The 27,328-nt window shown below is 42.3% G+C and overlaps 1 protein-coding gene across 1 annotated transcript in view; it reads left to right on the plus strand.

Moving 5' to 3' along the window:
• The window catches only part of EZR (ezrin), a 58,010-nt gene that overhangs the window by 12,850 nt on the left and 17,832 nt on the right, over positions 1-27,328 (plus strand). The window contains exons 3-5 of the mRNA XM_072141370.1: positions 19,476-19,559; positions 25,636-25,731; positions 26,200-26,474. Coding sequence (XP_071997471.1) covers positions 19,476-19,559; positions 25,636-25,731; positions 26,200-26,474 — 455 coding nt within the window. The remainder of the gene's footprint in view (positions 1-19,475; positions 19,560-25,635; positions 25,732-26,199; positions 26,475-27,328) is intronic.

A 27,328-nucleotide genomic window follows, 5' to 3' on the forward strand; every position in this document is an offset into this window, starting at 1 on the left:
CCGTAGGGGTTAAGGACACCTGACTTGCAGACGAACCCTGGTTACAGACGGACCCCTCTGCCCACGGTGAAGCTTTCTGGATGCTACTTTACTTCCAGGCTGTAATGATCAGCTGTAAGGTTTCTGTAATGAAGTTTTATTGATAATCCTTCTTCCCATTACAGCAAAAAAATGTAAAATCCAATTGTCACTGGGACCAAAAAAAAATTGTCTGGAGCTACAGTGCTTTCCAAATATTTGCATTTTTTAGACATTGATCCACTGATTCTAGCACAGACGGAATTTCTTCTCTAGTCACCACCAAGTCAATTTCTCTTTTGTCACATGGATGTGTTGTCTTATATTAGAAAGGCTCATTGTCATTGTTTAAAGGCAGAAATAGGTACCAAATATGCTAATAAGGTTCCCTGTTATCAAATGGGTGGTTCAGGACTGGATCAGAAATTTTTGACTCTGCTTGGGAACTGTAAGGACTAAAGAAAAAATCCATCTACATGAGAATAAGTGCTACAGCACAGTTGGATTTCTTGCTAATTTTCTCTAACCATCTTGGTGGTAATTATAATAATTAATATTATTGTGATGCTAATGGATACAACCATGGATGCAAGATGTATCTGTGGCCTGGGGCTTGGCATGAGCCCAGCCATGATTTCCTGATTATAGACCGGTTATCTGCTTGTGTAAGCACTGTCCTTACCTTTTCTGTATTCCTCTAGGACAGTGATGGCAAACCTTTTAGAGGCCGAGTGCCCAAACGACAACCAAGACCCGCTTATTTATCGCAAAGTGCCAACACAGAAATTTAATTTGTGATTTATATTCCCTTCTCTGTCACAGTTTTCATTGAAACCAGCCCCTGAGGACAACAATAAAGCAGAAAATAGTACCAGGTAGTCCTGTCACTTTAAAATACCTCTGTGCACAGCAAGTCCTGGGATGTCTGGGACTGCAGGAAGTTACCTGGAGTCATCTCTGGTGATGGCCTGAGTGCCCACAGAAAGGACTCTGAGTGCCACCTCTGGCACCCGTGCCATAGGTTAGCCATCACTGCTCTAGGAAGATATAATCCAGACACCATAATAGGAAATTGTGGCTGGGTTTCAGACAACAGAAAGTTTCTAGATTCATGTTCATATCTATTGGCAACCTAGAAATACAAAATCCATAAGAAATCAGATGGATAATATTTTCAAAAAAAGAAAAAGTTATTTTCATACCTTTTTTTAGTAACACGTGGAAATATAGGTTTGTTATTACCCATAACTTTTCTAAATATAAAGCCTGGGTAGTAAAAACCCTGTCACCTGTCGCCAACAATGTGTAGGTGACAGCGGCTGCTTCAGAGGACAAGGGTGACATTCAGAGTAGTTGCTATGTTTTGATGTTAAAGTGTGTGTGTATGCAAGTGTGATTGTATCTGAGGCTGTAATGAAACAATTCCAACTAACTTTGTTAACAACCTTTGTCCAGCTATGAACTTGAAAGCTGCTTGGAAGGTAATGATTAGTCAGATATGTAAATGTCAATAGAGTTAATCAGCGCTTCAGTATAAAGCTACAATTATCTATTACCACATGTACATGCTATAGCATCTGCAGAGATGGATGAAATAAATCCAATCTGGCAAAGATGGAACCATCCAAACAGGTTGCTGACAACATTGGGATTTTAGTTTTTGTGTGTAAATGTATTAAATAATGTATCTGAATGGTAAGAATATTAGAAGAGCACAAAGTTCTGTGAATGTATACTATCACAAGACCGAAATCAGAGTATATTTCCTCAAGTCACATCAAGGTGACTTTTATTGCCCTTACCTTTTATAGTCAGAGATCCAGTTCTATTTATATTACATATCTTAGCCACTACCAAATTTAATAAGTTATAAATTTTCACTAAATGTCAGTCAATAAGTGGTTGACAACGGTGAAGATTAATAATTTGATATATGTACGGTAAGAACTGCCTAAATATAATTAGCAAGTGCTGACATCAGATGAAAATGAAAAACATCTTTTTTGTTTCCAACTTAGAACTACTATAATCTATGAAGACATGACAGAGAATATGATTCCAACAATGTTCAATAAATATTATGCCTTTCATTTTCCAGTAGCAATCCAAGAAATAGCCCACACTGTACAACACTTGGCATCCCCACAGATGATCTGTTCTCAGGAAATTAAACCAACAGCTCTGTACCCTGTGTAGTGGTCACTCCGGGCTACTGACAATCAGTTCCCATTCATTTAAATGGAAACTGTTGCAGGGCCTTGGTTCCACCACTACACTGAAAATGGACGTGTCTGCTTTCCATTTCATTCTTTGTGCTCAAAAAATGTGATCTGTAGGATCGTGTAGTGTGGAACTCCCACCAATCTGATATTAATGGCCTATCCTTAGAATTTTAGCCTGGAAAACACCTTTACATTAAGAGAAAATAGTACAGCAAACACCTAGATGATTTATTGGTTTACAAAGCATGGGCCTGGAAGTGAGATAACAAATATATTGTTACAGTCTGGTCTCTTCATGTTTTCATACATTATTGCAGCAGTAGTAGTAACAGACTGCATTTGATATGTGCGTACACTTTCTTGAGGTCTCAATGTTAACAGTGAGTCCATTATGAAGAAGGCTCTACCAGATTTCCAATGCATTTGTACCTAAATACAGGGAATTATCTCTAGTTTAGGACATTATCACTGGAGAGAGAGATGAGCCAACATTTTTACACATCTTGTTTAATTATAAAACCGTATTATTGTTAATATAACAGTATATCAGAATATATATAACAATATATCAGAAAATGTCATTTTATTTAAAGCAGGTGTTTTTCATTAAAGCAGCCATTAAAAAGGTATTCCCATTTCAGCAAATGAATGTTATTGTTTGTATTATAAAAAGTTAAGCATAAAGAATAGAATTTTTTACTTACGCCCATAAATGCAGCCCATGCAGTAAGGAGGCCCAACTCTGCTGTGTATGAAGGAAGTGGTCCTTTAGGATGCGGTCACACGTACCACTACCGGTGCATTTACAAATGCCGTGCTATGGTATGGGGGTGGGCCTCGGCCTATTCTTGTATGCGTCTCCATGGAATTGCAAGTTATCAGCAATCAGAACCCAGTGTCTTGCATTGGTTACCATTAAAGAGGACCTGTCACCCCCGAAAAATACCCCCACCAAATTAGTTCCTCCTAATCCTGTCCCCAGCCCCTTTATATTTATTGAATTTTTATTAAAATGTGTGTGTGCATACTTAGTTTTAAACGATCCGACCTCTTATCAAATTAGAGGTCGGATCGTCATACAGGTCCCCTGGCAGTCGGTCATATTCATGAGGGGGCTGGCCGACACACCCCTGCCACGCCACGCCACATTGCATAGAGCCGGCAGCGATTGGGCAATAAATGCGCTGCTGCCGGCGATTCTTACAGGTCGCTGACTGACAGTGGCGTAAAGGGGGTGTGTCGGCCGACCCCCTTATGAATACGGCCGACTGCCAGGGGACCTGTACAACGATCCGACCTCTTATTTAATAATAGGTCGGATCGTTTAAAACTATGTACACACATATTTTAATAAAAATTCAATAAACAAAAAGGGGCTGGGGACAGGATTAGGGAGAACTAATTTGGTGGGGGTATTTTTCGGGGGTGACAGGTCCTCTTTAAAACACCTACGCGATCGGGCCAATGCCCCCGTACTCTAGCACTGCGTTTCCAAACACATCACTAGCAGTATGTGTGGCCGCACCCTTAGTTTACATGGCTTGGGGACTAAGTAAAGGACGAAAGACAAGGAGACAGGTACGCTGTAGTTTTAGAAGTGCATGGTCCAGCCAGGCTCCAGACACCGAAGATTTCTTTATTTAATATTTCATCATAGGATAAAAAGTCCACTCAGACAGAGAGTTAAAATGCCTATGCGTTTCGGACAGGCAACTAAGGACAGGTTGCCTGTTCGAAACGCGTAGGCATTTTAACTTTCTGTCTGAGTGGACTTTTTATTCTATGATGAAATATTAAATAAAGAAATTATCTGTGTTTGGAGCCTGGCTGGACCGTGCACTTCTTTTTCTACCTATATTCATACCCCAGCAGAGGGGTGGCCCGTGCCGGACTTGATACCATATGGAGAGGTGAGGTGGCAACTGTTTTCTTTTACATAGTGAACGCTGTAGTTTTACCTGCAAGGCTTAGCTGCCATTAACAATCACTGCATCAGCTTTGCCAGCATCATGGTCATGATGTGTGAACTCAGCCATATACTAATAGGATTTCCATAACTGCTGATATGAAGGATTGCACACAAAGGTAGCTGGTGATTTTCTACCACAATCCCACTACTTTTCAGTGGTTTCCTTTATTCTGCTTTTGTTTTCCACATATTGTAATTTATCTGTCCTTGAGTGGTGAATACATTTGAAGGACTTCAATTACTTCACAATAGAAAGAAGGAGTGTGAGGAATTCCTCAAGTACCTCTGTTTGTTTGAGAGGTGAAGCCCAGTTCTTGAATTTCCTTGAACATTGTCATTTATCTGTATAACCTCTTTTTTGACTTACACCTGTCCCAAGGCTCTCTTTGCACTGCTACTTTTCACTTTATATATTTCCTAATCTGAAAGTACACAACACAGCAAAAAATTTAGCTCCTCTAAATGTTATTCTGAAGGGCATGCGTAATCTCAATTGCTCTCTATACATATGTATTTGCACTGTGCTCTAAAAAGAGGCATATTGGTTTTAAGTAGGATTTTTGAACAGAGCGGAAACATGGACATTATGATCTTACATTATCTACATATGAATTCCTGACTGCACCTTTAATGGACATGAACATCCAGTGTATAGAGTAGAATCCTCTGATCTGGTTAGTAAATAAGTTTATCCCATTTAGTTTTGGGATCAAGGAATAATCCTAAGGGAGACTAAACATTTAACCCTTAGTTAGGTGCTTGTTTTGATAATTTTGTTTTACTAAAAAAAATTAAGGTTAATACAGTATGAGCACAAAAAAGGCAGCTTATTCACTATAAGTCACAACGTTTCAGTCCCTAGAGCCTGGAAGGCTCCACCAGGGGCCAAAATGTTGTGACTTGAATAAAGCTCATGTAAAGTTAATGGACTGTGTCTAGCTCCTGGGCTGGCACCTGGATTATGCTATTATTGTGTGCTGCTTGTTTCATTTTGATTATATAACATTGCAAATGGCTTATCTTTACCTGCCATACATAAATCCACTTCTAGGCTTTATGTACATGTGTGCTGAACTCAGGCCCCTAGCAGCAGTTATGCAGTCTGTGGTTTGCAATGTTGTTGTTTTTGGATATCTACTGGTGGTTCCACACTTTATGATCCAGCACAGGTCCACCCATCTGTCAGTACAAACCCCAATTAGAATATTGAATGCTAAAACTTCCAAGAATTATGGTATTTAGGCTACCTACTGTAAGATTGGCTGTCCAAGACTGCAGCGGACAGCTGGACAGCCTGGACCCACCCATCTGCCAGTAGAGAGTCAAAATTATTGACATCTATTGCTTAGAATACTAGGTATATATCATGCTATGCCAGAAATGGCAAAACAATACTAATTAACCCCTTAAGGACCAGGCCCTTTTTAGTTTTTGCGTTTTTATTTTTCACTCCCCACCTTCAAAAATCTATAACTTTTTTATTTTTCCATGTACAGAGCTGTGTGATGTTTTATTTTCTGCGTAACAAATTGCACTTCGTAGTGATGGTATTAAATATTCCATGGCATGTACTGGGAAGCGGGAAAAAATTCTAAATGCAGTGAAACTGATGAAAAAACACATTTGTGCCATTTCTTGTGGACTTGGTTTTTACAGCTTTCACTGTGCGCCCCAAATGACAGGTCTACTTCATTCATTGGGTCAATACGATCACAGGGATACCAAATTTGTATAGGTGTTATAATGTTTTCATACATTTACAAAAATTAAAACCTCCTGTACAGAAAAAAAATTCTTCATTTTACAGTGTTCTTGCGCTAATAACTTTTTCATACTTTAGTGTACAGAGCTGTGGGTGGTGTCATTTTTTGCGACTTCTGATGATGTTTTCAACGCTTTTATTTTTAGGACAGTGTGACCTTTTGATCACTTTTTATTGAATTTTTGGCTAAAAAATGCAATTTGCGACCTCAGGCGCTATTTTCCGCTACAGGGTAAAACACAGTGAAAAACGGTTATTATATTTTGATAGATCGGGCATTTTCGGATGTGGCGATAACTAATGTGTTTAGGATTTTTACTGTTTATTTATATTTATATCCGTTCTAGGGAAAGGGGGGTGATTTGAATTTTTATATTTTTTTAATATAATTTTTTTTTTTAACTTTTTTTTATTTATTTTTTTTACTATTTTTCAGACTCCCTAGGGTACTTTAACCCTAGGTTGTCTGATTGATCCTACCATACACTGCCATACTACAGTATGGCAGTATATGGGGATTTTGCATACCATCTATTACAATGTGCAGATCGCACATTGTAATAGATGGCCTCGATCATGACAGCCTCGGATCTTTGTGTGATCCGAGGCTGTCATGACAACGGATCGCCGCTCCCCTGTGACGTCACGGGGAGTGACGATCGGAGCCAAGATGGCAAGCACCAATCACGGGTGTTAGCGACGGGCGTTTGCTTCATTATGAAGCAAATGCCCGGTGAGTATGAAGAGGGCTCAGCCCGTGAGCCCTCTTCATACTTCCCCATGCGCAGCAAGACGCAAGGGTACGTCTTATTGCGCTATGGGGTTAAAGGATGTTAAGAATTGTGGATTCTTGGAGGTGGTGAAAGGTCTTCATTGAAACCAAATTAACCAATAAAGGGAGAAGTGAAACATTTCCATTTATCTCTGTGATGGATATTTCTCATTTGTCCTGAGATGGATTAAAGGGGTATTCTCATCAGGGGATTTACATTTAATTAAATGCATTTGCCATATGTAAACATTTCTTCAATTGGATGTGAATTAAAAAAATGTTCCTGTGTGCAGATAATTTCTCATAAATGTAGTCATGTTGTCCCTTAGAAACGAGATAGCTTCCTCGGATACGACCACGTCACACTCTGGCAGCGGTGGCCAGACTTGCGCTATAGAGTCCTGCCGGACCACCAGGATTCAGCAATCATTACCACAGGACGGCTGGGGGTCATTTAGTAACTCCCGGACATTTTATATACAATAACCTTTTGTTTCTTTGTGCAATCACTCCAGTAGAGGTGGCCGTATCCGAGGAAGCTATCTGGTTTCTAAGGGACAGAATGACTACATTTATGAGAAATTATCTTCACACAGGAACATTTTTTTAAATAACATCTAATTGAAGAAATGTTTATATATGGCAGATCAATGAAACTGAATGAGAATGCCAAGATGAGAATACCCCTTTAACTTCTTCACATGTACAGCGCAGATCTACTAAGGGTGCAGGAAGAGGGCTCATGAGGTAAGCCCTCATCATACAGATGTGGGGTTTGCTGCAAAAACTCACTGCTAATACCCGCAATTGAAAAAATTAGTGATAGATTTTTGAATGTGGAGAGGGAAAAATTAACAATAAAATGCTGCATCCTTAAGGGGTTGAGTTCCTATTTTCAGTACCAGCAGGAAACTGGAGGATCTGGCAACACAGCAGTAGTCATGTCATGTTTCACTTCAGTATTTGTAAGGCAAAATGAAGCCAGGTGCAAATCAGAAGAAGGTCTGAGAAAGCGCTATACACGCAAAACAGTCTGTCACCTTGGGACCCCGGCATCCACAAGCTTTGGTCGTATTTCATCTATTTTCAGGTGCAAATCTGAAGTGCCAATATCTTCATTATTGTTTTTTTACCAGGAAGCATACACTTATGCCCACAGCTGGTGCATGAACTGTGCCGTAGGGAGGCTGACCGGGCACTCATTATTTAATGACATTGTCTGTGTTAGGGGAACTCACATGCTGATGTCAAATGGGCCGCAAACAAGGGGTCATCTTCTGCTGTTTTCATCCCACTTTCATCTACGTGCGGTCTTATTCTGAATTGCAGGATCCTAAAATTAAGGAAACAGCAGCCATGTACTATAATTATTATTACAGCTTGGCACTGCTGTTTCACAGAGAAGAAGGGACTCCTTCATATCATATCACTAGTCACACTGGTATAATGATTAGAGTCCCATTCTCTGAACCGTGTCTGGCCAGCACACAGTTCATGATTCACAGACCCACCATGGTGGTGTCCCATCGGGGTTAAGCTGAGCCAATACCCGAAGCCACAAAAGATTGAGCAGGTCCAATTCCTGTTCATCTTTGCATCCCAGGCAGCGTTTTTCAAATGAAGCTCATCCGCCAATGACACAGGGTATACAAACAATTGTCCATGGAGTGTCCCATATAACTATACATTCTGTGTACAGGATGCCTAACACTGTTTTATCACACTGCAGTCAGGGAGGTAAAAAGACTTCTTATGGAGACTTTGCCATTTATATCCGCCTCTGCAGGTATGTGAAGACTTGCAGCCATTTATACTCCAATGTGGATTCTGAGAAATACACAAATAAAGTTTTTCAGGATGTAATAAGGAAAATGTTACATCTTGGCAGCACCCTCAACATCAAAAATGACTTTCAGGGGGCCTAATGTAATGATAGCCAAACCAGAATATCTTTTCCAGAAGGAATAGACTCCCAACTAGACAGCACTGTTTCAATGTAAGTACCTCTCTTCAGTACAGCATGGGAATCTGGTTTAGCAATGTGAGAGGATGAAGACTAGATCATGGAAGTAAGAGCTCCCCTAATGGTGATTTCACACTGCAGTCAGAGTGTTTTGGCTGTGAATTTGAAATAAAAGAAATTTGCTGTGGTTTCTTTAACACCAGAACCAAAGCATAAAAACAATTTCTGTGGACAACTACATTCATGCCAGATGATTTTCATTTTCTTGGTAACTGAATGACTAGGATTTTAGCCTGACAAGTCCAAAAGGCAACTTATACTGTATTTGTGAATGTAAATTTGCTTCTACTTTACCACATGATAGATTGTCTCAGTCTATTAAAGGATATCCTGCTCATCTTTACTTGCACACAGGGACAATGAAAGCTTTGTTTCAGTACTTTGTATATCCTTATTTGATGTAAATAAATCAGTGAAAAAGCAGATCTTTTCTTATTTCTGAATTTGTATGTTGTACTGTCATGTTGGCTGCCAAGTCTCAATATAGTATATTTATATAGCAACAAGTATCAAGTGCAATTATGTAGGCTATTTACATTATATACTTAAAGGGGTTGTCCAACTTATTTCTTTTTGCTAACTGCACTGCAGAGAGGCTTGAAAATGAAGGTGTACTGTATTTACCTCTACCTCTCATCATCATGTCACCTCTTAGGCCAGTTATCTTGTGCTGGTGCTTGGCTCACCACTGACACCTGTGAAAGGCAGCAGCATCTCTTCATTGCAAAGTCTGTGTTCGAACAAAGTGGTTAGAGTAGGTAAAAATAAAAACCTCTTTGGAAAATAATTTTTAAATGTATTATAGCTGTCAAAACAATGGAGAGGATTTATCATACATCGGTGCTCTTTGTAGGTCCCGTCCCCCACATACATCAGCAGGCTCCGGCCTTCTTATGTATGCGGCGGGCAATTAGAGAATTGTGCCAGTACCTGTGAATGTTCCATCATGAACGCTTGCTTTCTATAGCAAGTGTGCCCACTGAATAGTGAACAATTTGCTAGTCTTCAATTTGCTACTTTTTGAGACTTTTTTGTCTCTCCCAAGCTAAAATGTATCACAAAAGTTTAAATTTGTGAGAACTCCCATGTTCTGCAGAAAGTCAAACTTTCATCTAACTTTTCTCTTTATCGGAAAAAGACAGTTTTATTATAGTATAAACACTTTGGCAATGTGCACAATATTCTCTATGGGGACTTGGCCAGAAAAAGGGCTCCTGATGACAGGTACCCTTTTAAACATGTAAAACAACACAGTGCAATATAGGACAGGAGAAATACAAGCTGCCTGATCCATGTTTCATCTGGAATCATAGGTAGGCAACTTTCTAGCAGTTTCTAGCAGTAGGCATTATATTATAAGTAAAGTAAATATACAACATACTCTGCCCCTGGAAATGATCTTTATATCTATATGCAGCTTTGGAATCACTTGACACGTTAATATTATGAATCGGCATACAATATTTGATGTGTATGTGCTTGTTTACTAGGGCTGCATTGCTTCTTTTGTTTAGCAGCTTCATCTGTCAGTCTGCTCAGGGCTTCATTTCACCAGGTTTTAAAAGATTGCTTATTGCGTAGGTGTTTTTAATCCCATCTGCTTTTTAATCCCACTTGCCTTCAGGTTTAACTATAGTCACTACAGCAGCTCGATGCTGAAGCCAATTACACAGTAGTAACTCTTGGGATATGACTTTATGTTTTTCAAAGGCTTCATTCACATGCAGCGTCAGAATTATAAGTCTCATGCTGAGAGGGCCTTGGTCCCGTCGAAGATGTGTTTCTACTGAAACGCTTGCGATCGGTAACAAGCAATACATATTTTGTATTGTTTATAGCCAGTGTTTTCTTTGCTTAAATAGCCAATTGAGACAATTAAAGGGGTTATCCAGGTTTTAAAAAATACTGAGTGCAGTGCTGGGGCGGTCTATTTAAACATAATAGACATGTACTCACCTCGTCCGGCGCTGCCGATGTCCCGCGCTGCGGCCGGTCTTCTCTGTGCGCCGGTTTCATTACAAGGGCGCACAGGGAGTTTCCGGCCGGCTGGAAGCTCACATCCAACACCATCTCCCAGCGCTTACAACGCTGGGAGATAGGGACGGATGAGAGGAGCCGGCCACATTGTGGACCTGAAGCTCCCTGTGCACGGCTTCTGTGCCCCTGTAAACAAACAGGGGCATGGATCGAAGGGACAGCGGTGCGAGACATCGGCGGCGCCGGAGGAGGTAAGTGGATGTATATTATTTTTAAATAGCCCTCCCCAGCCTGGCCCTCACTAGTTTTTAAAACCCGGATAACCCCTTTAAAGTAATTTTACATTATGCATTAAAGAGGACCTGTCACTTGGGGAAACCACCCCCATCAAATTAGCTCCCCCTCATCCTGCTGCCGGCGAGTCTTACAGGCCCCTGACTGAGAGGGGCGTGGAGGGGGTGTGTCGGCCGGCCCTCTCATGAATATGGCCAACTGTTAGGAGACTTGCACAACGATCTGACCTCTTATTTGATAAGAGGTCGGATCGTTTAAAACTAAGTATAAAAACACAAATCTTAATAAAAATTCAATAAATATAAAGGGGCTGGGGACAGGATGAGGGGGAGCTAATTTGTTGGGGGTGTTTTCCCCAAATGACAGGTCCTCTTTAAATTATGGGGCACAAGTTTTTTTTGTCTCCTTAAAAAAGTTCAATCTACAGACCAGACTATGGCTGACACCCCAGACCCCACCTGTCCAGACCATAGTTGAAGCCCCAGACCCCCCTGTCAAAACCATGGCTGAAGCCCCAGACCCCCCTGTCAAAACCATGGCTGAAGCCCCAGACCCCCCACCCCTTTCCTGTCCAGACCGTGGCGGATGCCCCGGACCCCTCTTCCCCAAATTAGCATTTCAAAATGCAGTTAAGATGCTGTATGTGAACATTGCCAGAATCACTTGGATATATTGACATTTGATATGTTGCAATACAAAAGAGGATTGTTATCAGGCATCTTATAGAGGTTATTCTGAGATGCACTGGGCTTCAAGTATATTTTGTCTATTGTAGAGAAAAAGAAAGCTACTTTGGATCTACAGAGAAATTATACCCAACGCATTGTAATCTAATATCTAAATTAATATCACTAACTATTGAAGTGATGCATGGTGATTATTTTTAAGAGCTGTTACATATCTTCCCTTACCAGAAGTCTTTCCTAGGTCTGTTTTTCCTATACTCAACCTAAATGCTTATAAAGGCTGCTAAATAACTAGGCAGTCAAAACGTTTGATTTCAGAGTTGGCTTGTAACAATGTTATTTTCTCTACCTACGATGGAACTATTCTGGATCTGGGGTTTACATGGGAATATTTACTTAGATCTTATAAATTGTGGCATCCTTTACAATAGGGGCATCTGAGTTTCTAAAGAGAAAGCACAATACCTGAACAGGTAAAATTGCACTTTAGATACCTCTCAGGCGAATTCAGAGAGGTCCCATACACAATAATTGGTTTTCTGAAGTTCATCTATTTTGTATGGATGACTCGTATTTTTCTACAGTGATTAGTGCAAAATTAGTGACCCAACAAATGACAATTATCTTAATTAAAAAAATCAAAATTGTTTAATTAAGTTTTTTTGTAATCTGCTGTATCCTGCAGACTACTTTTTAGCTATGTTATAAATCAGTTAACACTAGCAACAAGGAAGAGGACACGGTGGCCGAAGGGCTGCCAAGAGCAGCCCATCATAGTGGCACAAGTCTTCGGGCTCTTACACACTAGTGAGTGTGTTGTGTGCAACTTGCCTCACACTCTCATAGTGTTCTGGCTGAAACGCTGAGCAACCAGAACTGAACTCAGCATGTCAGCTCAGGTTGTCAGGCCCTAGACCTCCACCAATCTGGTATACATGACCTAAGTATTGTTATTATTATTATGTCTCCACACATTTTTTTATTTTTTTTGCTACAATTTTTTTTTTGTTTTATGTTCATGTGTGAGGGACTCTATGCTGAGAGCTGTTTTATTGATTGGATTTTGAGGTAAATATCACTTTATTATAATTTTTTTAGAGGTAGGTGTGCATCACGCAAGTCCAAGCATCATAATGATGTATTACGGTACTCCAGAGTCCCCAAATAGAAAAGCAGGCCTCTACAGAGCAGCTGATTTCAGTGTTGCTGCTACTGTTTTGCAGAGAAGCGGCAACTCAAAGCAACATATATCAATATGATGCTTGAAGTCCCATACTCTGTACTTTGGTCATTCTGTGAATTTCAGCCAGTGCTCTGTTCGTAATTCCCCATGTGTTGCTGGCTTACGACCTCCTTCACACAAATTATCAGCCTGATATTGGTCTACATAGACACTTGTCGCCTGGCCACGGTGCAGTGAGCACAGACTTGTGTCACCGTACTGTCGATGGGAAAAAGATGCATGCTCTATCTTTTCCTGTACGTACATCCGGGCTGCACGTGCCCCTATGGAGAGGGGAGGGTTGCGCAGCGCTCACCCCTCCCTTTTCCAGCTAGGCCCCTTTCATGTCATACTGTCAATGGCTGTCATCCTGTAGGGTTTAATATTAGCAGAAAAAAAGTCTGGCAGGGGGCAGGGGTTGGTCTGTCAACAACCATTTGGAAGGAAGGGAGCTTTACATCTTTTGTATCAAATAATAATTACCTTTGGTAATAATTTACTAGGAGCTTAATTATCAAAAATAATAACTAATCGATTACTACGACTGTAACAATATGTTGAGTAGATGCAGTTTTTTTTTTTGCATAGATGTTTATCAGTTGACTCAACCTCTGCATCTAGCTACAATTGATCAGACCCTGATCTACTGTCTATATGCTGGGCAACTGGAAATGGTATTAATGCTCTAATGCCATGGCATATCAACAGGAGACCGATGTAAGGGAAACTGCAACACATCCCCTTGTATGAAGAGTAAGCTATCACATGTGTAAGCTATATAATATTACTCATCATCAGGCTACTACCCCATTTAACACGATTACTTTATGCAGTAATAAAAGGCACATCATAAAAAGATACCTTAAAGAAAGTCTTTAAATGCTCAGGTGCGCTGCTGGCATTTTATACCACAGTTCTCACTGTAATGTGGGCAGCAAATTCCTTAGTTATTTTCCACTTAGAAAGCAATCTGCACAAAAGGCTGTTTGCAAGTTACGGACCAAATATGTTTTTTAAGCAGCTTTAATATTAAGTCCAGTGGAATTCCAACAAAAATGCTATAAGTTATCACTGCAGGGACATTAGCTTCATAAATAAATGTAGCAGACTAATACCTGCTGCCTACAATACTGAGGAGTATTGATCACATTAAAGGGGTTGGCCACTTTACCTCATGTTTTTGTAATGTGTATGTTAATGTCAGGGGCAGGATATTAGGTAAATTACCAATATACATTCCTTTCTTGATATGTATGCAGAAAATATACCCTGTGAAAGAGGCAGAGGGGCTTATGGCTCCAGTAGGTATCCTCCGGTAGAGAAGGAAAAAGGAAAGAAACAAAGAAAGGGAGCACTCTCCTAGTAATGTAAAGTGTCCAAAAGAAAGCAAACCATATGAAAAAGTGCAGGACTCTCACCTTGATGCACTTAGATCAGTGCATGCAGTATAAATTCCCAGCAGACGGTCCTGGAACTTCAATCCCTCCATACTACAGTTTAGCAGGTAGGTGATTTTCAAGAAAGCAAAGCTGATTGGATCTAATCAGATTTCTTTTCTTGATATGTAAAGTAAAACCCCTCGTTCAAAAATGTCTTTTTACCTCATCACCTGGAAATCCTGTCAAAAAAATGGCTGCAGATGGAGGGTCATGTGAGCCTAACTGCCCATGACTAATCTCCCTTCCCAGAGCTTATTATAGTACGTATGAATAAGAGCTCATGGTTCTGACAGGTCAATTGTTCATGAACAGTTAGGATCACATGACCCTCCTCTTCTGGTCATTTTATGGACAGAAATGGCTGCAGATAAGCTAAAACACATTTGCCCCTGGGACTTTACTTAACATCTCAAGAAAGCTGTGCAGAAATTTTAAGACACAGTATGCATATTGGTAAATTGCCTAATGTCCTATTCCTGCACACATACAAAAAATTAAAAAGTTATGGCATTTGGAAAGTTAGAATGATTAAACAACATACAATTAGATAGATATTTAGGGCTGAGAACACAATGTAAGACATTTTGTTTTGGTATTTGCTGATGTTGAATTTATTAAAGAAAATCCGTCATCAGCCTAAGCTGTACGCAGTGTTAGGTAAATATGCAAATAAGTTTATCAAGATGGGAAAAGGAAAACCACACTTCTTTTGCTACCTTGTAAGATAGCTCCCTTAACACCAAGCATGACTTTCAGGAAGCCAAATTACAGTGCCTTGCAAAAATATTCGGCCCCCTTGAACTTTTCTACCCTTTGCCACATTTCACACTTCAAACATAAAGATAGAAAATTGTAAAAAAAAAAAAAAAAATTGTGAAGAATCAATAACAAGTGGGAGACAATTGTAAAGTGGAATGGATGTTCGTAAAGTTTATTGGATGTTTTAAACTTTTGTAAAAAATAATAAACTGAAAAGTGGGGCAAGCAATATTATTCGGCCCCTTTAAGTTAAAGGGGTATTCCCATTTTGGCAAATTATTGTTAATATATTGAAAAGTTATACAATTTTCCAATATAGTTTCTTTATCAAATTTTCACAGTTTTCTAGATCTCTGTTCGTTGTCCTCCCTTAGAAAGCTTCTATGTTTACTACTAGTGGACAGAAATCTGACCATGATCACACAGGTGCACTGCTAGTTAGTATCACAGACAGTAAGCAGAGCTGTGTGATATAATGAGCCGAGCACCTGTGTGATCATGGTCAGATTTCTGTCCACTGGTAGTAAACATAGAAGCTTTCTATAGAAGAAGAGCAAGCAGAGATCTAGAAAACTGTGAGTAATTGATACAGAAAATGTATTGGAAAATTGTATAACTTTTCATTATACAAACAATAACAATTATATGCTGAAATGGGAGTAATGTAGTGCCACCTTTTGCTGTGACTACAACTGTAAGACGCTTAGGCTATCTTGTCTATATTAGTTTTGCACATCGAGAGACTATAATTCTTGCCCATTCTTCATTGGAAAACTTGAGCTCAGTGAAGTTTGGATGGAGAGGGTTTGTGAACAGCAGTTTTCAGCTCTGGGCTGTGACTTGGCCATTCTTACACCTGGATATGTTTATTTGTGAACCTTCCATTGCAGAGTTTGCTTTATGTTTGGGATCATTGTCTTGTTGGAAGATAAATCTCTGTCCCAGTCTCAGGTCTTTTGCAGACTCCAATTCCTTCCAGAATGGTCCTGTATTTGGCTCCATCCATCTTCCCCTCAATTTTAACCATCTTCCCTATCCCTGCTGAACAAAAACAGGCCTAAACCATGATGCTGCCACAATGTTTGACAGGGGGGATGGTGTCTTCAGGGTGATGAGCTGTGTTGCTTTAATGCCATACATATCGTTTGGCATTGTGGCCAAAAAGTTTGATTTTGGTTTCATCTGACCAGCGAACCTTCTTCCACTTGTTTGGTGTCTCCCAGGTGGCTTGTAGCAACCATTAAAGTTCGTGAAATCTTTTTGTATCTAAACCCAGCTTTAAACTTCTCCACAACAGTATCATGGACCTGCCTAGTATGTTCCTTTGTCTTCTCTTTAGAGAAGAACCCTGAGACTAGCACAGAGCAGTACACACAAGTGGATTACACACTGGTGGATTATATTGATCATCATCAGTCATTTAGGACGACATTGGATCATCCACCCACAGAGCGGGCCAGAGCTGAGGCCGGCCTCAGACCCCCCCACCCACAGAGAAAGCCAGGGCTGATGCTGGCTCTAGACCCCCCAGCCACAGAGCAGGCCAGGGCTGACACCGGACCCAGACCCCGCACCCACAGAGAAAGCCAGGGCTGATGCTGGCTCTAGACCCCCCAGCCACAGAGCAGGCCAGGGCTGACACCGGACCCAGACCCCCCACCCACAGAGAAAGCCAGGGCTGATGCTGGCTCTAGACCCCCCAGCCACAGAGCAGGCCAGGGCTGACACCGGACCCAGACCCCCCACCCACAGAGAAAGCCAGGGCTGATGCTGGCTCTAGACCCCCCAGCCACAGAGCAGGCCAGGGCTGACACCGGACCCAGACCCCCCACCCACAGAGAAAGCCAGGGCTGATGCTGGCTCTAGACCCCCCAGCCACAGAGCAGGCCAGGGCTGACACCGGACCCAGACCCCCCACCCACAGAGAAAGCCAGGGCTGATGCTGGCTCTAGACCCCCCAGCCACAGAGCAGGCCAGGGCTGACACCGGACCCAGACCCCCCACCCACAGAGAAAGCCAGGGCTGATGCTGGCTCTAGACCCCCCAGCCACAGAGCAGGCCAGGGCTGACACCGGACCCAGACCCCCCACCCACAGAGAAAGCCAGGGCTGATGCTGGCTCTAGACCCCCCAGCCACAGAGCAGGCCAGGGCTGACACCGGACCCAGACCCCCCACCCACAGAGAAAGCCAGGGCTGATGCTGGCTCTAGACCCCCCAGCCACAGAGCAGGCCAGGGCTGACACCGGACCCAGACCCCCCACCCACAGAGAAAGCCAGGGCTGATGCTGGCTCTAGACCCCCCAGCCACAGAGCAGGCCAGGGCTGACACCGGACCCAGACCCCCCACCCACAGAGAAAGCCAGGGCTGATGCTGGCTCTAGACCCCCCAGCCACAGAGCAGGCCAGGGCTGACACCGGACCCAGACCCCCCACCCACAGAGAAAGCCAGGGCTGATGCTGGCTCTAGACCCCCCAGCCACAGAGCAGGCCAGGGCTGACACCGGACCCAGACCCCCCACCCACAGAGAAAGCCAGGGCTGATGCTGGCTCTAGACCCCCCAGCCACAGAGCAGGCCAGGGCTGACACCGGACCCAGACCCCCCACCCACAGAGAAAGCCAGGGCTGATGCTGGCTCTAGACCCCCCAGCCACAGAGCAGGCCAGGGCTGACACCGGACCCAGACCCCCCACCCACAGAGAAAGCCAGGGCTGATGCTGGCTCTAGACCCCCCAGCCACAGAGCAGGCCAGGGCTGACACCGGACCCAGACCCCCCACCCACAGAGAAAGCCAGGGCTGATGCTGGCTCTAGACCCCCCAGCCACAGAGCAGGCCAGGGCTGACACCGGACCCAGACCCCCCACCCACAGAGAAAGCCAGGGCTGATGCTGGCTCTAGACCCCCCAGCCACAGAGCAGGCCAGGGCTGACACCGGACCCAGACCCCCCACCCACAGAGAAAGCCAGGGCTGATGCTGGCTCTAGACCCCCCAGCCACAGAGCAGGCCAGGGCTGACACCGGACCCAGACCCCCCACCCACAGAGAAAGCCAGGGCTGATGCTGGCTCTAGACCCCCCAGCCACAGAGCAGGCCAGGGCTGACACCGGACCCAGACCCCCCACCCACAGAGAAAGCCAGGGCTGATGCTGGCTCTAGACCCCCCAGCCACAGAGCAGGCCAGGGCTGACACCGGACCCAGACCCCCCACCCACAGAGAAAGCCAGGGCTGATGCTGGCTCTAGACCCCCCAGCCACAGAGCAGGCCAGGGCTGACACCGGACCCAGACCCCCCACCCACAGAGAAAGCCAGGGCTGATGCTGGCTCTAGACCCCCCAGCCACAGAGCAGGCCAGGGCTGACACCGGACCCAGACCCCCCACCCACAGAGAAAGCCAGGGCTGATGCTGGCTCTAGACCCCCCAGCCACAGAGCAGGCCAGGGCTGACACCGGACCCAGACCCCCCACCCACAGAGAAAGCCAGGGCTGATGCTGGCTCTAGACCCCCCAGCCACAGAGCAGGCCAGGGCTGACACCGGACCCAGACCCCCCACCCACAGAGAAAGCCAGGGCTGATGCTGGCTCTAGACCCCCCAGCCACAGAGCAGGCCAGGGCTAACCCACAGAGAGCACCAAGACTGGATATGTTGTTAATGATCTCTATATTTATCTGCATTATGTATTTTATCACCTCCTCTCTTTAGGGTCTTGCTTTTTCTTTCAATAAAATTCCACCTTAAAAAACTGTTGTTTGGAAAGCTACAGTTAATGATATTAGGAAACCGTGGAAATGGTTATATGCTATTACAGGCGGTCCCCTACTTAAGAACACTCGGCTTACATACGACCCCTAGTTACAAACGGACCCCTGGATGTTGGTAATTTACTGTACTTTACTCCTAGGCTACAATAAACAGCTATAACAGTTATCACAGGTGTCTGTAATGAAGCTTTATTGTTAATCTTGTTTCTTGTGACAACCCAACATTTTTAAAATCCAATTGTCACAGAGACCAAAAAAGTTCTGGCTGGGATTAAAGTTATAAAATGTACATATCCGACTTACATACAAATTCAACTTAAGAACAAACCTACAGACCCTATCTTGTATGTAAACCGGGGACTGCCTGTATATGAACCTGGGTTGTTACTAGAACACTGCACATGATTGGTATAAAGAACAGTTTTTATAATAGTTATGTGTGTTTGCAGGTTGCAGTCTTCAATTAAATTTTTTTGTTTGTTGCTAAATAAAATATATATTTGGTTATGTACGTAAATTAATATATTTTCAAACGACTATTAGTTAACAATTTAGCTTTCTTTTTCCTCAGGTCAATGTTCGGGTGACCACTATGGATGCGGAGCTGGAATTTGCCATACAGCCCAACACTACTGGCAAACAGCTTTTTGATCAGGTAAACATTGTAATATTTTAACTTAAATATATGAAATCAATCATCTACTAATGTATTCTTATTGTACATGTTATGGCAAATACCCCTTATTTACCTGCATTGGATTTGGAATGTGAAGAAATTACATATGTTTTTATACACAGTGTCCTCATAATCCACTGTGTGAACATGGCCTAGAGTCCAACATCAAACACATTACTTTGGACTTGTGTCGCTTCCTGTGGTAATAACTTTTCAAGGTAAAACTGTCATCAGAAACTTGCCTAATAAACCACTACCTGTGTTGTAAATCAGTTGAACAGCTTTCTGATCATGTTTCTTTTATGGCCCAGGGTGGAGGCATCATCCAGAAAATTAAGTTTGAAATTAGATGTATGAAGTCAGGGAGGTGGAGAGTTTAACACTGAAGTCAAGCTCTCCTTGCCTCTGAACATCTCATCCCATGTGATTGACATCATTCACCAGACTTCAGGAGATCTGGTCAATAAAGTCCCTGGACGCAGGACCATCAATTACAGTGAAGGGGCTTTTTAAGGCAGAGAAAGCTTTACTTCAGTATTAAACTCTCCACCTCCTTGACTTAAAAAAAACAATGTTCATCTCACTTCAAAGTTGATTTTCTAGATGGTGCCTCCACATTAGGCCATAAAAGAAACATCTTCTAAAAGCTACACAGCTGCTCGACAACATACTGCTAGTAGTTTATTAGTCCAATTTCTGATAACAGGTTTCCTTTAACTTATCTAAATGATTTTAAGATAGTCTTCTCGTGACACGTTGTAGGCTATTGGTTACAGGTTTTTTGGCAAAAAAATTGTACAAAAATTACGAAAAAATATCAAAGTTTCAAATGTACATTTTAGACAAGAACTCACACCACAAATTTATTTTGTAGAAAACTTTTTCCATTGTTCTTTTTTATATTTTTCCATAATTTTATTTCGGTTTTGTTACTTTTTACGGATGTTATAAGAATGTTAAGCAAAACCTCATATGTGGATGTCAACTACTTTTTTGGCACATGTATGGATGTGCAGAAGGGAATGAGTGCTTTGGCAGGCCGATGCATTATTTTCTCAAATATGCCATTCTAGTGCTAAATATATTTTGCCCAACTTTTACCACTTTATGCAAACTTGTAAAAATCATTATTCTGGTTCTCTCGGGTAGGACAATAGCGTAAGGATATGGCACACCTAATAGATGGCACACAGAAAAAATTATATGAAGTGAAGCTAACTTTTTGGGCGCACCCAATAGATGGCACACTAAAGAAAAAGCGCAAAAAAAACACCTATGCGCACTGCCTAAAAAGGTTAGAAATGCACCCAGCATGTCATCAGGATACCTAACTACCACTACAAAAAGTTCAGTGCAGTGTTACTTACACAGCCCACTGAAAAGTGCGTCTAGTGAAATAGCGCTAGCACAGCGCACTGAGAAGATACAAAAAAAGATGTGCATTAAGCATAAAGGCACTACAAATGCACAAAGCTAATAATCAGGATACCTAACTACCACTGCAGAGAATACTGTGCAGCGCTATTAACATGGCGCACTGAAAAGTGCGCCCAGCGTAGAATAACACTAGCACAGCATTTGGGTGATCACACAAGGTGATCACACAGGATGGAGGAGAGGATCAGGAGGGATCAGATAGGATGATGGGAGTAATAGTAGTGTAAATGCAACATGGTAACAATGTGCTCTTCTCTCCAGCGACACCAAAGTAAAATGGTGCTGCTGGATAGCAGATATGGCGATATCCGATTTAAGTAGTGCGTCCATAACATACTATTACTGTATATACTCGTGTATAAGCCGAGTTTTTCAGCACAAAAAATGTGCTGAAAAACGTCCTCTCGGCTTATACACGAGTCAATATCCAGCTATAAAGAGTAAAAAATACTTAAAAGATAATAAACTTATATACTCCGGTGGCCCCGATGTCCGCGCCGCTTGTCTTCAGGCGTCCGCGCTGCTTGTCTTCAGGCTTCCGCGCCCGTCTTCTTTCTTCTGCTGGGCGCCGCCATGCCTTCCCACCGAGCAGCGCCTAGTATGGTGTCAGCAGTGGCACGTCATACTAGGCGCCGGCCGGGAGAAAGCAATGGCGGCGCCCAGCAGAAGAAAGAAGACGGCCGCAGAAGCCTGAAGACAAGCGGCGCGGAAGCCTGAAGACAAGCGGCGCGGACATCGGGGGAGCAGCGCTGGACATCGGGGCCACCGGAGGGTGAGTATATAAGTTTATTTTTTTAATGCTGGGGGCAAGCTGTATACTACTGGGGGCAAGCTGTATACCACTGGGGGCAAGCTGTATACCACTGGGGGCAGGCTGTATACCACTGGGGGCAGGCTGTATACTACTGGGGGCAGGCTGTATACCACTGGGGGCAGGCTGTATACTACTGGGGGCAGGCTGTATACTACTGGGGGCAGGCTGTATACTACTGGGGGCAAATTGTATACTACTGGGGGCAGGCTGTATACTACTGGGGGCAGGCTGTATACTACTGGGGGCAAATTGTATACTACTGGAGGCAGGCTGTATACTACTGGGGGCAGGCTGTATACTACTGGGGGCAAGCTGTATACTACTGGGGGCAAGCTGTATACTACTGGAGGCAGGCTGTATACTACTGGGGCAAGCTGTATACTACTGGGGACAAGCTGTATACTACTGGGGCAGGCTGTATACTACTAAGGGCAGGCTGTATACTACTGGGGGCAAGCTGTATACTACTGGGGGCAAGCTGTATACTACTGGAGGCGGGCTGTATACTACTGGGGCAAGCTGTATACTACTGGGGACAAGCTGTATACTACTGGGGGCAGGCTGTATACTACTAAGGGCAGGCTGTATACTACTGGGGCAAGCTGTATACTACTGGGGGCAGGCTGGGCTGGCTGTATACTATAGGGGGCTGGTTGGCTATATACTGGGGGGGGGGTGTCTCAGACCAATGCATTTGCCACCCTCGGCTTATACTCGAGTGAATCGTTTTTCCCAGTTTTTGGTGGTAAAATTAGGGGTCTCGGCTTATACTCGGGTTGGCTTATACTCGAGTATATACGGTACTGCATGGAATGCTATTTGCCATAATAGAACTTCATGGAGCGGCAACAGGTTAATGGATATTTTAATCAACTAATAAAGAGAGTGTAATCCACAACAGTGAAGAACATGTAAATATGTCATTAAAAATCCCTTTTCATTTCTTGTTTCTTCACCCTCTGTTGAAATAACTACATATTGTGTATGGCTAATGATCCTTGTATCAGAAACAATAACGTGCGCAACATTCTCTGGCAAGGAATCTCTTTGTACCAGAAGTTATTGTTTCATATATTTCTGGCTGGACTTTCTTCTAAGACCTTACTTTAATAAATGACTGTTCACATGCCAACCTCCATTAACATAGCGGCCCTAATTTTACCAACCCCGGAAAGCTCTGTAGCCCATGTGGTAATTTCATATTCCTACTACTAATTTCTAGTAAAGGGTTAAAAGAGTGCTTTTATGTTACAGCTGAAGCATTGCCCTAGGCTCTGATTTACTGCAGTTTGTTCTCTTTGGCTGTCAAGCATCTGTCATTGTGGAGTCTTCCGAGATGTTCTGTTAAATATTATTTTCACACCACCTAGTAGGAAGGTCTAGAAATAAATAGAGATCTTTTAGATGCAGAAGATTTTCTAACTAATCATTTTCATCATATTCTACATCAAGATAGGGAGTTTTGGAAGCCAGATATATGGGCAAAGTGTATTTATTCATCAGTATGCTGTTACAGGTCACTGAAACACTGCAAATATTCTGCTGCAGAAAACAGACCTCTGCAGCATTTCCATAGTAGCAGCAAAGAACAGGAAAGTTTATGCATGCATTGTCAGGAGCTTAAAGGGGTTGCCGTTTTATCAAATAAAAGTTATTGTTGCTGAAAAAAAAGTTATACAATTTTCCAATATAGTTTCTGTATCAATTCCTCATGGTTTTTAAGAAATTTGCATGCTCTCCTTCTATAGGAAGCTTCTATGTTTTCTTTCTGTACATAAAATCTGTCAATGGTCATGTGATGTCACACAGGTGCACATCTCATAATAACACAGAGTAATCAGAGCCATTTGATATACCGAGCCATGCACCTGTGTGACATCACAGATTTCTATCCACTGTTAGTAAGCTTTGAAGCTTCATATAGAATGACAGCAAGCAGAGATCTAGAACTGTGAGGAATTGCTACAGATAGTGTATTGGAAAATACATACAACTTTGATAAACAAACAATAACATGTATTTTCTGAATTTGAAACCCCTTTAGGGTACAGTCACACTTTGCAGTTATGTTTTGAGGTGGTTTTAGGTAGTTTCTTATTTAACAGGTGAAAAACATTAAGTGAACAGGTGAATGACATTTGTTTTTCCCCATCAAAATCAAATTGATCCATTTAGTTAATGTCTTTCACCCGTTTAATTAATAAAACTGCTCCTAAAACCACCTAAAAACTGATTGCTATGCAGTTCTAAAGGGAACCTGTCATCAGAAATTGACCTAATTAACCAGTATGAATTACCAGTGTGAATCAGATTAACGCCTTCTAAATCATGTTTCTTTAATGCCTCAGTGTGGTGGCATCATTCATAAAATTAACTTTGAAGTGAGATGTAAATTGGTGGTATAAAGTCATGGAGGGGGAGAGCTCATCACTGTAGTCAAGCTCTCCTCACCTCAGAATGAAGGAGATCTGGTTAGTGATGTGTCTGAATGCAGGGCCATCCATTACAGTCAAGTCATTCTGACGTGAGGAATGCTTCACTTCAGCGGTAAACTGTCTGCCTGCTTGACTTCATAAAACCAAAATACATCTTACTTAAAGTTGATTTTCTAGATGATGCCAACGTCCTGGGCCATGAAATAGACAAGATCTAGAAGGTGTTCAGCTGCTTGGGGACATACTGGTAGTGGTCTGTTAGACCAATTTCTGCTGACAGGTTCCCTTTAACTGCAACGCGTGACTATGGGTACTGCAACATTTTTTTTTTCAGGGATAGCACGTGACCCCTTTTCTTTCAATGGAAAATACAGTCATCCATTTGAGTGACCGTATTTTTGAATGAACCATATTTTGGCTGGACAGCCATGCCGCAAAAAAAAAGAACATGTCCTATATCAAGACAGATTTGCATTACGACAGCTAATCTTTCAATAGAGAGGGGAGGGTTGAGAAGCGTTTACTCCCCTTCCCTTTTCCACCGGGCTGTGTAGTACCCCTGAGTTCCGATCCAGTGAGCACAAGGTCGTGTGCATGTAGCCTTAGGGCAATATTGCTAAGCCAAGATCTTGTAACCCTGTTATTTAATTGATTGTTATTCTGATACAGGCGGTCCCCTACTTAACTACATCAGGCTTACAGATGACCCCTAGATAGAGACGGACCTAATAAAGCAACGCTAGCGCACTGGTGGGATGGTCCTCACCCCAATCGCATCTGCGTTTCCTGGCAAACGCATGCCAATGGTAAACAGACCTGGCGTCTTTTATTGTTTAAATGCAAGACCGGAGCCTGGAAAAGCATATGCACTCAGTCTGAGACCCGAACCCGCCCAACCTCCCCCCCCCCCCACGCGTGCGCTAGTGTTACGTTATGAATGTACCGTGTCATTGCAGGCCAATGTGTCTGTAATGAAGTTTTATTGATAATCCTTGCCCTTATAACAGCAGGAAATTTCTAATTGTCACTGGGACAGTTATAAAATAAACAGTGGTGACTTACATACAAATTCAACTTAAAAAAAATCTAAAGAACCCATCTTGTACGCAAGCAGTGGACTGCCTGTATAATAGTGTCCACTGAAGTCACTGGGACTGCCTGTATAAAGTTTTTATGCCGCTGCAGGGGAATTTGACACCTGTTACTTGGATATCTCATAGAATACAGCTGTTCCTTAGGAGTAACAGCAGTGTTACCTCCAGTGCGCTTATTTTTGGGGTGCTTCCTGCAAAACAGGGTTTTTAATGGGTTTTTATTGTACTAGTCAGCAAAGTTGGATAAGTAATTGACAATTTTCCTGCTTTTCCAGGTTGTTAAGACTGTGGGCCTGCGTGAAGTGTGGTACTTTGGACTGCAGTACTCAGATACAAAGGGATTCCCGACTTGGTTAAAACTCGACAAAAAGGTAGGTTTGTCACACAGTTCAGAAGTCCATATTGAAGTGAATACTTGAGATTCTTGTTGATCCTTCAGCTGTAACTGTTTAACCAGTGACGAAAATGTTAAACAAAGTTCCCTATTTAATGGTTGCGTCAAGATTTGGTTTAGAAGTACAGCTCCTTCCAGATGACACTGATATATTTCGGCTACCTGTGTCAGTGTTGCAAAGAACAGGCTTAGTTGGTGAAATTGTATTGAATAAATAGTTACTACAGCTTACACCTTCAAAGACTAGACAGAGTCATATACTTTTTTTTAATGTTACGGATAATGGCCCAACACTAACCAAATCAATGACCGTTCCTAAACTTAAGAATAAACATTTTAGCAATTGTTGTATACCATCAACCACATGTTTTACATCCACCATAGTTGTTTACTTCATTTTTATGATATTTGACTACAATTGTTCAGTCTGCTGTGTATTGGGCAGGTATCTGCACAAGAGGTAAGAAAAGAGAACCCTCTCCAGTTCAAGTTCCGTGCCAAGTTCTTTCCAGAGGATGTGTCTGAGGAGCTTATCCAGGACATCACTCAGAAACTGTTCTTCTTACAAGTCAAAGAAAGTATCTTGAGTGATGAAGTGTATTGTCCTCCTGAAACTGCTGTCCTCCTTGGTTCTTATGCTGTACAAGCCAAGTTTGGAGACTATAATCGGGAAACCCACAAGTCTGGATACCTGAACTCAGAGCGCCTTCTACCACAGAGGTGAGCATATACGTCAAAACAAGTTAAAGCGTAATTTGACTGTAAACCTGGTCATGTACTTCTATACTAATTATATACTTATATACTAATAAAAATATTTCTTCAATCTGTTGTTTATCTTTTCCTGCATTTATCACCATCTCTAAAAAGCTTTCCCTCTTGTACTCATGGAGACAGCAGATAAATAAGAGGTTTTTAAAGTTTCTTTTTTATTACATGATATAAATTAATATTTTCTTTCTGGTTTTAAAACAATTACAAACATACATATATTTCCTCACAAAGCATCACTTAGGCATTTGTTGCATTTGACTCTTAAATCATGTATGTATTTATGTATGTATATTATATATATCATTTATGCATGTATATAGGCCTGGAGAAACACACAGGTCTATTATGATTGCACTTTTAAATGGTCAACACTAGTCTAAGCTTAAGGGGTAAAGATTCATCACTGGGTTATCTATCCAAGGGTCCTATAGAGACTTCATCTTTATTTTCATATACCATACATCCCTCTCTCTTTCTTACTGAAAGACTTTGCTTAAATGTTCTGTTAGTGTGTGTGGTGGAGGGGTTTGCTAAAAGTAGTACCCAGGATGAGAACTGCAGTCTAAATCCCATGGCCCTCACGACTGGCCATATATATTACTGAACAACACTCTCAAAAGCTTTGCCAGCATCAATTGAGAAAATGACCCTGATGCCCACCCCCTGTTATGCTGCTTATAGCCAGTTAATGATGTTATGATCTGTACCATTTGACAATACTTTTAACCCTGATAGCAGTGACATTGGATGTTAGGATGCCAGCAGCTATATTTCCACTAATGCAAAGCATCACAATTGCC

This window comes from Engystomops pustulosus, chromosome 3 (assembly GCF_040894005.1).
Source record: "Engystomops pustulosus chromosome 3, aEngPut4.maternal, whole genome shotgun sequence".
NCBI classification, from domain to species: domain Eukaryota; kingdom Metazoa; phylum Chordata; class Amphibia; order Anura; family Leptodactylidae; genus Engystomops; species Engystomops pustulosus.